The sequence below is a fragment of the Ptychodera flava genome (genome assembly GCF_041260155.1).
Source record: "Ptychodera flava strain L36383 chromosome 23 unlocalized genomic scaffold, AS_Pfla_20210202 Scaffold_23__1_contigs__length_28996876_pilon, whole genome shotgun sequence".
Lineage (NCBI taxonomy): Eukaryota > Metazoa > Hemichordata > Enteropneusta > Ptychoderidae > Ptychodera > Ptychodera flava.
In genome coordinates, this window is record NW_027248277.1 from 22,076,579 (window position 1) to 22,090,167 (window position 13,589).

Genomic DNA, 13,589 nt, shown 5'->3' on the forward strand with positions numbered 1-13,589 from the left:
AGGGAGGTTTCCTCTTTTAGTATTTTTCATGTTAAGGGGAGGCTGCACCCAACACAGCATATTTTGCTCAAAAATCACGGTTTTGCAAATATTCATTCAATTTTAATTAATATGTTAACCCAAGATTAAAATGTTGGTGAGGTTCACCTTTTAGCTTGTCAAGAAGTCGTAGGTTTCGTGATAAAGAAGTGTTTATTTATGCAAATGAATGCAAATCACCTCATTTCCTGGCTTCTTTTTCCTCCCATTTTCAAAATTTACAAAGAATTTAACTCCCCTCTGGCTGCGTCAAATTTTCCTGAAATTTTCACATTGTGTTCTCTTAATGCTCTTTAAAAAATGACTATTTTGTTTGGCAATGAAGTTCTTACATTTTAAACAAGAGGCACTTGAATTTTACGAATCATGATTTTCGTCACTTTTTTGGTAGTCAGTTTTTCAACCCTTGCCATTTTTGAATGAGGATAAATAATGCAAAATAAAATAGTCGTTTTTTTCTACATGTACTCTTCTTTCAAGTTAAATATTACATTTCAGAAAATAGTGTTAAGTTTTTGACTTAAATTAATTTGTATCATTAATACAAAAATTGAGGTTTTTACCCCAAATATACACCCACTTCATCTTTCAAGTAAACTACTGCTACCATACTAATCTTCGGAGTCTCTGATTTGTGAAATTAAATAATATGATGGGGTTTCCTTGTTATCATTGATGAGAAATATTACTTTGAGAAAAACTGTGTTGACAACATGTAGCTCCACCTTAAATGTGTTTGATAACCAGTACTGGTATTAAATTTTTGGTTACATTATTAAAAGTCAGGAAACTGTTTCTGAGAATGTAAATGATGAAAAGACGGGTAATAGCAGCCAAGTCGGTTAAAATGCAGGTTTTATAACCTTTAACAATAATGGATAAAAGCCACAATACTCACCAGGGGCATCTTTTATTCTATAAATATCATTGGCCCATGGGCCGCCTATGCCATCTCCTGCACAGTTGTCAGTTGGTCCGTATTTCTTGTATGTGTCTTGCGCGATAACACTGGATGCACACCATCCGCCGTCCTGCACTGCAAATATGGTGAACCCACGTGTCAATGCAGCTTCTTTGCATTTCCTGATGGCATCGTTTCTTGATTTGTAGAACCCATCTAGTCTATAATCCCTTCCCTCCAATGATGATATTGCTCTATTTGCGGTGTCTCTCCAACATCCGAGATTTTCTAAATCCGAAGCTAATTCAATGAGAATAATGATTTTGTGTGCATGAGTATTGCATTGTTGACGAAAGTCTATGTTGACCCTCGACTTATGGGGGAGTTTATATCTATCCGCACTTATCAGGAACACCACTGGAAATTATTTTGGACAATTGGATCGTTCAGTTGATCAAATTTATCAAGAGTGTTAGGTGCAATGTAGCTGAAAGTTGCAACTTAACAAATTACTCATGAAAACAAGTGTATTACAAAAAAGAAAAGTGAATGGGCTTAAATTTGCTGACTAAACCAACATTAATACACCATCCAGTTTTCCAAAATTGTGTTTGACTACCGTCACTCTGTGTTAACATTTTTGACTATTAAATGTCGATTTTGTTTTCTGTGAATGTGAAATGATGTAGAGACGGATAACGTCTTCCTAATCGGTTTGCAATGCAAGTGTCTACAACCGTTCAACGAGAATGAATGAAGGCCACAGGCCTTGGCACGTTTGAAGACGTGGCCCCCTTATGATGTCAACCGAACTACTTTTCATCAGCAAGCTAGTCGTGCATGTCCCATGCTTTGATGAGTGTGTGAATTAAAGACAATCTTGCTCCAATTCATTGGCGTCGACTGATTTGAACAGCTGCCAAATTCAACTCACACACCAATAAATTAGCGAGATATGACCCAAAAGGTTCTGTTCTCGCGATGTTTACTAACGTGTCCCCCTCACTATCCCCATTAAACCGCTATTTGTTATGTTGACCAGTGTTGTGCAGGGGTCACTTAGTTGGCAAAGATAAAAGGTGGCACTAGCGCCAAGAAGGCGGTACTGGTGTTTAGGTCACAGTCTTTGTGTACCCTCATTTGCTCAAGATTACTCGAAAACTTTTTCACCTCACAAAATAAGCGAAAAAGAAAATAAAAAATGAACTTAAGTTTAACATTCAGAGAACGTAAGTTCGTTGTACATATATATTCTTGACCGGAAACTTTGAGAAGAATCAGAAGTGAACTAGGCGACGTGGCAAAATTATGAATTTTATAAATTTGTTTTTTTGTTGTTGTGAATGTCATATAATTTTCATTGCCAAATAATGTCGCAAACCTTGCCCACAATGCTAAATATTGGATTCTAATCCACTGAAATCGTCCTTACTTGCGTGCGGACGATATCTTTTGCACCATTGGAATAATTGCCAGTGTAGCATGATGGGACTTCTATTATGACGTATCAGCTACAAGAAAATACCCCGAATACTAATATGTGGCCTTCCTGACAAACAAAAGAAAAAAGAAGGTGAAAACGAGATTGTCTGAGACGGCAAGAAGATTATGCCGAATTAAGTGTAAGGATCACGTGTGTCTGCCTATACAGAACAATTCAAAATGACATGATATGCAAATAACTTCGGACGATAGAGTCTATTGATAGGTTATTTATTAGTATTGTGTTAAAGGAGTAAACATACTAAAGATTTGTGACCAGTTGAACCGCCTCGTCATTACTCTGCATAACTCAATACGGAAACTAAACTTGGTATCTCGAACCATGAGGGTAGGTAGTGTTTCACCTAAGACAAGCTGATGTTACTAGTTTGTCAATTTTGTTCATTGCCGTCTTGTCTTGGTCATAAAGTACTATGCGCCTGGAAAGTGAGAGTGGTACTAAAGAAAGAAATTACTCAAAATTGACCGATAATCGAAATTCAAAATGGCTGTCATCCTAGTATTGGCTGTATCGGGAAAAAGTAAATTTTGGATTTTCAAGAAATCTAAGACGGTGCAATTTTTCTTAAACTAAGAGCTTTAAAATGAGCTCCAACTAGTGGTAGAACAGAAAAGAATGTAAAGTTTTAGAGTTTGACTCTCTGTCCTCCAGGCGCATTCTACCTTAATATCACCGAGGCGCCCATAGTCTTCACGCTCAAACTTTTTCAAGTCCCATTTAATGTATCAATATAGCCGTAGGGATACACGTTAAGAAAAAAATAAACATGTATTGCACAGTTGTACTACCAGATGTTTGATAACAGCTTGCGGATCCGTATTTCAAAGATATTGAAACAAATGTCAACAGTTGCAGATTCTGCTCCATTACAATGCCAACTTGTCGCTTTTATGAAAATCCAATGGCATTCATACATTTTTAGATTTTTTTGAGATAAAAGTCATAACAATGCAACAAAATTGTTCTAGATTTTGTTTAGTTATTACCACATTTGGATCATGACATTAAAATGTCGGGAACAAAATTATTTTTAGGTCCCCTATAGACATAGCAAACTTTCAATTCCCCTTTTACTATCCCCAGCATTTCGAATGCCTCATGTGAATTATTCCAGCCCCTCACCATTTTTATGAAGGCAACATAATATATATATTTAACAGAGGGAGTATGAGGAGACTTAAGAGCGGGGCAGTGAATTTAGGTTGTGTCCAGAACGTAACTGAAATTCTAGAGTAGCCTTCACATCATCTGACGTTGACCCTCCATTTTATTTACACGCATGACTGTAATCTTTAACTTTAACCCCTTGGTTTATTTTTATTACTATTACCTATGACACGAGCTTGCGTGTTTACCTACCTGTATCAAGCAAAGCTAACATTTCCTATATTGACACGCCTCCACTATCTTTTACATGCCAATGCGCATGTGCAATGAAAGAGAAAATACATGTATTATCTTATCGATATTCTCTGAACACTTCACATTGTTGAGTGGTATAGCAGCAGCTAGACACTGACACATGCTACACCAGTCAACATAGAGTGACAAATCTTTCTCTAAACCAGCGAGATATACATTGGTGAGTAGAGCTTTTGTGTGTGTTGAGAACTTGTTGTTAGTTTGTTTGTGTGTTTCATTGGAATTCGAAAGTCAAGAAAATGACTGGAAATGTACTGCAACTTAAGACAGAAAGTTGGACTTTGAACGCGGCACTAGGTCGAAACCTGGACGTTGTCTCATTTACCTCCGCACAAACAGGTGGCTGTTGGTCCGTGTATGTCAACTTTGTTTGTCGCTCTGTTTCTGAGTTACAAAATCGGTTGTGATGCCATGATTGTATACCCAAGGAGTTAAACACACTGAAAACGATTGAAATTAATTTGGCATAATTGGATGGTGAAGTAATGTCGATTTGATCTACAAATGTAATCACATCTGCTTTTCGTTTTACATTACACACTTGTTTTTATGAGTAATTTGCAATATTGAGATATTAAGCTTTGTGGCATCTCACACTTTTGAGAAAATTGAAAAATATGAAAATCCAATTATCCCAAATTAGTTCCGTGTTACTGATGACGGTGCTTTGAAAATCTATGTCTAATGCCTTGTTATCTCATACATTCGTGTCCGTGGCGCCAGCAACAGGTCTTCGAATTGACTTAAAACATTGCTCTGTGGATTGCTTTCTTTTCGAAATATATTCCTAGTGGGTTTTTGAAAACTAAAGATTTTCCCCTGCCACACCTTACGTTAATGTTCAACAATGTTGGCAAATCCCATCTGATATGATACTAGGCCCTGCAATGAGCTTTTTAGATTTATACCCGATGTCACATTCTTTGTAAAAGGTAGATGGACAATCACTTATCATATAAGTCTTAGGTGATTGACACCTGCTTTACAACCTCGGTGGGTTTGTGATTTATAATGAACGAGTTTGGGCGATTGTGCATTTAGAACACGAGGGGAGTAGCCCCAAGTGTTTTAACGCATAATCGACCAAACGAGTTCATTATATCACTTTTCACTCGGCCTAAACATCAGACTCGAATTTTATTCGAATGCCCCTAGCTATATTAGGTGACAACCTTGAACTCTCTATATATTTGTGTTTCCGGTAATGATTTCAGTTGTGCTTAAAGTTTCACTGAGACCGGAACTGTGATCACGGACCACAAAAAGTATTTCGATCTTAGTTTTGAGTGGAAGGAAGTCATATTAATGCAACTGGATTCGATATTAACACAGGAACTTTGTAATATGAGTGCCACGCAATTCAAGCAAAGTTTGAACGAAAGAATGTCGGTGCGAACCAGGGATGCCATCAGTTGAAGTGCCTTGATTATTGGCTTGCAAAGTTAATGTACGAACTAACTATCGGATTGTAAATCATATCCCCGAACACATGACAAATAAAGCTGCTTGACTAAAACGCTATTTGGTCCATGTGTGTGACCGCAGGGATATCAACTTGTTCAAAACGAATGACGGAACCTTCAACACATTTCAAAATGCTCCGGAAAAACGAAACAAAAAGAGTTGATGTCTGAGGTTTTCGACACCCAGGGGTTTCATTAAGAGCCGGCAGCCGGCGAATTTGACCGGTTATTCTCACGGTTTCGCAGGCTACTTTTTTGGAAATTGAACTCTTTCATAGCTAAAATATTTTTTACCTTCTGAAATGATACGGCAAGTTTCACAAGCTGTGTAATCAAATTTTTCAACGGTTTTATGTGAAACAAAATTTAGAAGACTATGACGATCGCCTCGTACTACGATGCAGCTCGGTCTTGCGTATACTGCCTCAATAAAATCGGAATTGCAATTGACGATTCAATTGGATACCTGAATTGCTGATTGCTATTTGGTGACCTTTCTATACGCTAATGAAAACGTGCGTACTACACCTGTCGGCCGTCGTTAGCTCAACTCAAAATGGTCGATGAACAAATGAAGACGGAAGCGACCGCAAGGTCAAGCTTCGCTGTACGATCCTCGGTTTTGAAGTGGACCTAGAAACAAGAGAAGGATAATTACGTGGATTTAAACTGTTTTCGAAGGCAATGACCTGATTTTTTCACACGAAAAACTTTCCGATTACAGTTGGAATTTTAGTAAGCCGATGTGCGTTGCACTGCGGTAGGCGTAATTGTGAAGAAGTATAACCAGCTGGACGTATGATATGTACTGCTCTTCGGTCTATCGACTCCAATAAGAACGTCGCCCAGAGTGGTTTAAAATACAATCAGACCTCTAAATTCACTTCGAAAGCGATCGTCAGGTTAAATCCAAATGTACGCTTCTGAACGTACAAATTTTCATATCCTATATCAAGGTTCTTACTTTGCATACCCATATAGTCAAATAACCTTGAGGATCTTTGATTCTATTTGCGAAATATGGTAATGATTGTCATTTTTTATCATTATTCGTTATATAAATTATCCTTTTTACCTCCCCAGTGGTATCAAAGTTCTTCATCTACAGATTTCCATACCAAACATCAGGGTTCTTAATTTTATATAACATTATGAGTGTTTCATCCAGGATGGCATCAACGAGGGGGATTTTCCCCTTTACCAGAAAATGTCGGGGGCATTTCAACAGTTCATGTGTTCTACTTGTACCTCTAAGGTGTGACTGGCACCATTCATGGAAGGGGGGGGAGGGAGTGGTCCCCTTGACAAATTAATTGGGGTGCCAACATTTCAACAGAGAGGGAATCCCCTATCCCCCTGTCTAGATGTTACACTGTATAATATCATCTACATATCAAACTTATATCATTAATAATAGTGAATTATTATAGTTTACCTCCTGAAAGCATAGAGGCTCTAAAGACTTGGTTTTTTCGTCAACATTACCACATGTTATCGTTTTTAATTATTAATTATCATATTTAGGCCTAATCTCCCAGGAAAATGGCTTTTATGATATGAACACAAATTGCCCTGGAACACTGCTGACAATTCTCCTGAAAATACTAGAAATTCAAGTGACTGTGAGCTGTAAAAAGTAAATTTTACCTCATTTTTCAGGGTTTCCGGCCGGACCCTCCCGACGACGACCGCTTTATAATCATGGCAGCTGCAAGCCGCCTACTTTTCCACTCTGGGCCCCTACTTCAAAAATTAATGAAACCCATGGACACCGTCGTAAAAAATGCGATCCCTTGACTCGACGGAAACGGACGAAGAGAGATTGTTATTGCGGCGTACTCAATACTGACGCAGCACGAAGTTTGTCATACATCGTTTACTTTTATAACTAAACAAATGTTCGGGCTGAGAGCTATAGATGAGCACACAAGCCTCGAAGCCAGCTGGTTTCACATTGGATTCGATGGTTATCTGCAGCCTTTGACCAGGTTTGAACCATTTTACATAATACGGTCGCTCATGAGAAACCTTCCGAAAAGCTGACTTGGGTCATCAATCAGAGGCAGTAAGAACCCGTATAAATGACCATGACATGTTTCTCAAATACCTTTGAAAGAACCGCGAGTACTGAAACAGGCCTACTATTTCTACGATCTTGTAAGGAAAAAGATTTATGCAAAGGGGTAATCTTTGCCCCTTCACATATCTGAAAACACACTGATTTTAAGCTAAATATGAAGTGTAGCACAAAGATCTAGCTATAGCGTTCGATGATAATTTAAGAATCTTAGGACTTATCTGATCAAAACCTTGATAATTCTTATCATAATTCTTATTATAATTTACCCTGAAGAAGGCGACTTGGTGTCGCCGAAACTTTGGTATTATTTAATAAACTTTACTAAAGAATGTGACCGGTTGAACCGCCTCGCCATTACTCTGCATAAATCAATACAGAAACTAAACTTTGTAGTTCGAACAATGAGGGTAGGTAATGTTTCAACTAAGACAAGCTGATGTTACTAGTTTGTGAATTTTGTTCATTGCCGTCTTGTCTTGGTCATAAAGTACTATGCGCCTGAAAAAGTGAGAGTGGTACTTGAGAAAGAAATTACTCAAAATTGAATAATATTTGAAATTCAAAATGGCTGTCAACCCAGTGTTGACTATATGGGGAAAAAGTACATTTTGGATTTTCAAAAATATCTAAGAAGGTGCAATTTTTCTTACACCAAGAGCTTTAAAATGTGATCCAACAAATGGTAGATTAGAAAAGAATTTTAAAAGTTTTAGAGTTCGACTCTCTGTCCTCCAGGCGCACTCTATCTTGATATCACCCGACGCGCCCATAGTCTTCACGATCAAACTTTTTCAAGTCCCATTTAATTTATCATATAGCCGTAGGGATACACGTTAAGAAAAAAATAAACATGTATTGCACAGTTGTGCTACCAGATGTTTGATAACAGTTTGCGGATCCATATTTCAAAGGCAAGTTCTTACATTAATAAAAGTTTAAATGCATCAGCGGACTTTATGGAATTCTCAGTCTCTGAAATCTTGAGTTTAATAATGAAAAATTTGGTAAAAAAATAATTCCATTTAGTCACGCATTTTTTCATCTAAATTAGAGTCTTTAGAGTTCAAAATTTTAGTTTCGTGTAACCTTAGTAAAATATAAATAATCCCATTTAGTCCTACAATTTTTAAATCTAAATTATAGTGTTCATTTTTTTCTTTCGTGTTATTGTAAAATGAGAATGTGATATGTCATCCACTGCTTGAACATCAAGTTAAAATAAATGGTTTATAGATTGATTTTAAGCGATTTTCGTAAAAAATTCTAAGTGCCACTTTTCATCGTAGATTTGTATAATATCAAGTATTGTGGCCCATCTTTTCTTGAATATTTGATTGTTCGCATATGTTAGAATTCAAAAAGTCCTGATAAGTGATAAGTCTCTTGGTCTTTCATGTATTGCTCTCCTGCCTGATCTAATAAACATGAATGTTTCATTGTCATGAGCGTCCTGTAACCCAAACTCTTCTTCAACTTCATTAGAGTCAGAGCTATTGTGCCACTGTCGGTGTGCAGTATCAGTGACACCCAGTCAGTTGCACTGCCAGTAGGCAGTAGCAGTGCAGTAGCTGCACTAACTTTGATAATTTTGACATTATTTTTGTTCAGTTTAAAAAATTGCAATCATGTTCTACTGCCTACAGCATGTTGATCTGTCAAGTATTCAGTTTACCAACACAGTCGGTATATACGGCTACCTTGCATTTGTATCATTGACAAAATGACTTCAGTCTTGACTGTATTTCATTATCACCAATATTTATATATACAAGGTATATTTTGAGATTCAGCATGCTGTAATGGAGACGGCAAGAAACTATATTTGATATTATAATATTGCTTAGAGATATTGAAACAAATATCAACAGTTGCAGCTTCTGCTCCGTTTGAAGGCCAACTTGTCGCTTTAATGAAAATCCAATGGCATTCACACATTTTAAAATTTTTTTGAGATAAAAGTTATAACAATGCAACAAAATTGTTCTAGATTTTGTTTAGTTATTACCAACATTTGGATCATGACATTAAAATCTTGGGAACAAAAGTATTTTTAGGTCCCCCTATAGACATAGCAAACTTTCATGTCCCCCTTTACTATCCCCAGCATTTTCGAATGCCTCATGTGAATTATTCCAGCCCTTTTCCATTTTTGTACACGCAACCTAATATATATTTAACAGGGGGAGTATGAAGACAATTAAAAGCGGGGCAGTAAGTGTGGGCTGTGCCTCGAACGTAACTGAAATGCTCGAGTAGCCTTCACATCATCAGACCTTGACCCTCCATTTTATTTACACGCATGATTGTAATCTTTTACTAAACATCCAAAACAGAAAGGGAACATAACATCTGTCATTTGTTCTCGAACATACTATAGCAGTTATCACTCCTCCAATACTGTCCGCACATTTCCTCATTTAGCAACCAGAAACCGTCTCAAATATTATACTCAATAATTTTCGAACCATTGCGATTGGCGGAGCTTGCTTACCCCATTGATTTATTTTTATTACTCTAACCTTTGACCCGAGCTTTCGTGTTTAACTACTTGTGTCAAACAAAGCTAACATTTCCTACATTGACACGCCTCCACTATCTTTTACATGCCAATGCGCATGTGCAATGAAAGAGAAAATACATGTATTATCTTATCGATATTCTCTGAACACTTCACATTGTTGAGTGGTATAGCAGCAGCTAGACACTGACACATGCTACACCAGTCAACATAGAGTGACAAATCTTTCTCTAAACCAGCGAGATATACATTGGTGAGTAGAGCTTTTGTGTGTGTTGAGAACTTGTTGTTAGTTTGTTTGTGTGTTTCATTGGAATTCGAAAGTCAAGAAAATGAATGGAAATGTGCTGTCTCTTAAAAGAGAGAGTTGGACTTTGAACGCTGCACTAGCTCGAACCATGGGCGTTGTCTCATTTACCTCCCTGTGGAAACAGGTGGCTGTTGCTCCACGTATGTTAACTTTGTTTGCCGCTCTGTTTCTTAGTTATGAAATCGGTTGTGATGCCAAAATTGTATACCCAAAGCGTTAAACACACTGAACAAGATTGAAATTAATTTGGCATAATTGGATGGTGAAGTAATGTCGATTTCATCTACAAATGTAATCACATCTGGTTTTCTTTTTACATTACACACTTGTTTTTATGAGTAATTTGCAATATTGTGACATTTAGCTTTGTGGCATCTCACACTTTTGAGAAAATTGTAAAATATGAAAATCCAATTGTCCCAAATTAGTTCCGTGTTACTGATGACGGTGCTTTGAAAATCTATGTCTAATGCCTTGTTATCTCATACATTCGTGTCCGTGGCGCCAGCAACAGGTCTTCGAATTGACTTAAAACATTGCTCTGTGGATTGCTTTCTTTTCGAAATATATTCCTAGTGGGTTTTTGAAAACTAAAGATTTTCCCCTGCCACACCTTACGTTAATGTTCAACAATGTTGGCAAATCCCATCTGATATGATACTAGGCCCTGCAATGAGCTTTTTAGATTTATACCCGATGTCACATTCTTTGTAAAAGGTAGATGGACAATCACTTATCATATAAGTCTTAGGTGATTGACACCTGCTTTACAACCTCGGTGGGTTTGTGATTTATAATGAACGAGTTTGGGCGATTGTGCATTTAGAACACGAGGGGGAGTAGCCCCAAGTGTTTTAACGCATAATCGACCAAACGAGTTCATTATATCACTTTTCACTCGGCCTAAACATCAGACTCGAATTTTATTCGAATGCCCCTAGCTATATTAGGTGACAACCTTGAACTCTCTATATATTTGAGTTGAGTTGTTGAGTTGAGTTTATTTCATCAGTTGAAAATACTATACATTACAAGAAAAGAGGAATGTTTCCGGTAATGATTTCAGTTGTGCTTAAAGTTTCACTGAGACCGGAACTGTGATCACGGACCACAAAAAGTATTCCGATCTTAGTTTTGAGTGGAAGGAAGTCATATTAATGCAACTGGATTCGATATTAACACAGGAACTTTGTAATATGAGTGCCACGCAATTCAAGCAAAGTTTGAACGAAAGAATGCCGGTGCGAACCAGGCATGCCATCAGTTGAAGTGCCTTGATTATTGGCTTGCAAAGTTAATGTACGAAATAAAACGGTAGGATTGTAAATTATATCCCCGAACACGTGACAAATATAGCTGCTTGACTAAAACACTATTTGGTCGATGTGTGTGACCGCAGGGACATCAACTTGTTCAAACCGAATGACGGAACCTTGAACACATTTTAAAATGTTCCGGAAAGAAGAAACAAAAAGAGTTTTATGTCTGAGGTTTTCGCCACCGTCCTGAAAAATGCTGATCGCTTGACTCGACGGAAAAGGACGAGGAGAGATTGTTATTGGGGCGTATTCAATACTGACGAAGCACGAGGTTTGTTATACATCCTTTACTTTATAACTGCAAAATGTTCGGGTTGAGAGCTATATTTAAGCAGACAAGCCTCGAAACAAATTGTTTCACGTTGGGTTCAATGGTTATCGGCAGCCTTTGACCAGGTTTGAACCATTTTACATAAATCGGTCTCTCATGAGAAACCGTTCCGAAAAGCTGACTGTGAGTCATCAATCACAGGTTGTAAGAACCCGTATAAATGACTTTGACATGTTTCTCAAATATCTTTGAAAGATCCGGGAGTACTGAAACAGGCCTGCTATTTCTACGATCTTGTAAGGAAAAAGATTTATTCAAAGGGGTAATCTTTGCCCCTTCACATATCTGAAAACACACCTGTTTTTAAGCTAAATTAGAAGTGTAGCACAAAGATCTAGCTATAGCGTTCGATGATAATTTAAGAATCTTAGGACTTATCTGATCAAAACCTTGATAATTCTTTCAGCACAAAGTCCTCACTAACTGGAGTGATTTTAAAACAAACATCTAGATCTAAAATGTCATGAACATGATTTCTTAGTTTTGTAAAATCTATTTCTGAATCTGTTAAATCTGTGTAGTAATTTGATTCACTATATCTGTAAAAAAATGTTAATAGAATTTGTAATTTCCGTTGGATCTGTAATATCAGATCCCTCTACTTTCAATAAAACAGGACAACTGTTTGACTTTTTATAGCACCAGATCAGCTCTTTGGTATTTGTTTTTTCCCTCTATGATCGATTTGCAATAATCAGATTTAGCCTTTTTAACCATTTTATTAACGTTCTGTCTACAGACTTTGTATTCTGTATGATTATTCAAAGCCTTAAATCTATCTCTAGCGTGAATAGTATTCGGAATATCATCAGACAACCATTCTGGTTGCATTGATTTTTTGATACGTTTTTCTCGCCCCGGAGCGAATGGTGATTTGATAACAATCGATCACAGGGAGAAGCAGCCATCGATCGACAGTAGTCAGAATCTACAAACGGCCATCGGAAGACATGTTGCAAAATATTTAAAATGCCCTACAGCAACCGAAACTAAAACAACAAAACGTTCTGTCGGGAACCGAAGAAAAGGAACCTGTTGTTCCTCGGAAAAGAGAAGACAAGCTCTCGTCTCGTGACGTTCTGCACAGTTGTTCCAGACGGTCGATTCGGTCTTTTTGAGCGATCCGGGAAAAAAGTGACACCGACTTCTGATTTCTAATTTGTATAATTCCATTTGATTTCTAATTTGATTTCTAATAAAAAATTTCAGATCATTGTTATCGACGGAGTTTGATGTCTTGTTTATTTTTATTACTTTTAGCTATGACCCGAGTTTGCGTGTTAACAATGTATGTAACAAAGCTAAGGGGATACGTATCCACTGATTTTTATATGCCAGTACGCATGTGCAATGAATGAGAAAATGTTATCTTATCGATATTCTCTGGGCACGTCGCACACGTAGATTCTATTTGAACTCTTCACATTGTTGCGTGGTATAGTAGCAGCCAGACACTGACATAGGGTATACTAGACAGCATAGACTGAAAAAATTCTATAAATCATCGAGATATACATTTGTTAGTAGAGCATTTCTGTGTGTTGAGAACTTATTGTTAGTTTGTCTGTGTGTTGCATTCCAATTAGAGAGTCGACAGAATGACTGGCCATTGGCTGTAACTTGAGACAAAGAGTTGGACTTTGAACGCTGCACTAGCTCGAACCATGGGCGTTGTCTCATTTACCTCCCTGTGGAAACAGGT

The 13,589-nt window shown here is 37.4% G+C and overlaps 1 protein-coding gene across 1 annotated transcript in view; it reads right to left on the reverse strand.

The window, feature by feature from the left end:
• LOC139123617 (uncharacterized) overlaps nt 1–13,589 on the reverse strand; it is a 108,003-nt gene that overhangs the window by 5,297 nt on the left and 89,117 nt on the right. The window contains exon 2 of the mRNA XM_070689781.1: nt 938–1,240. Coding sequence (XP_070545882.1) covers nt 938–1,240 — 303 coding nt within the window. The remainder of the gene's footprint in view (nt 1–937; nt 1,241–13,589) is intronic.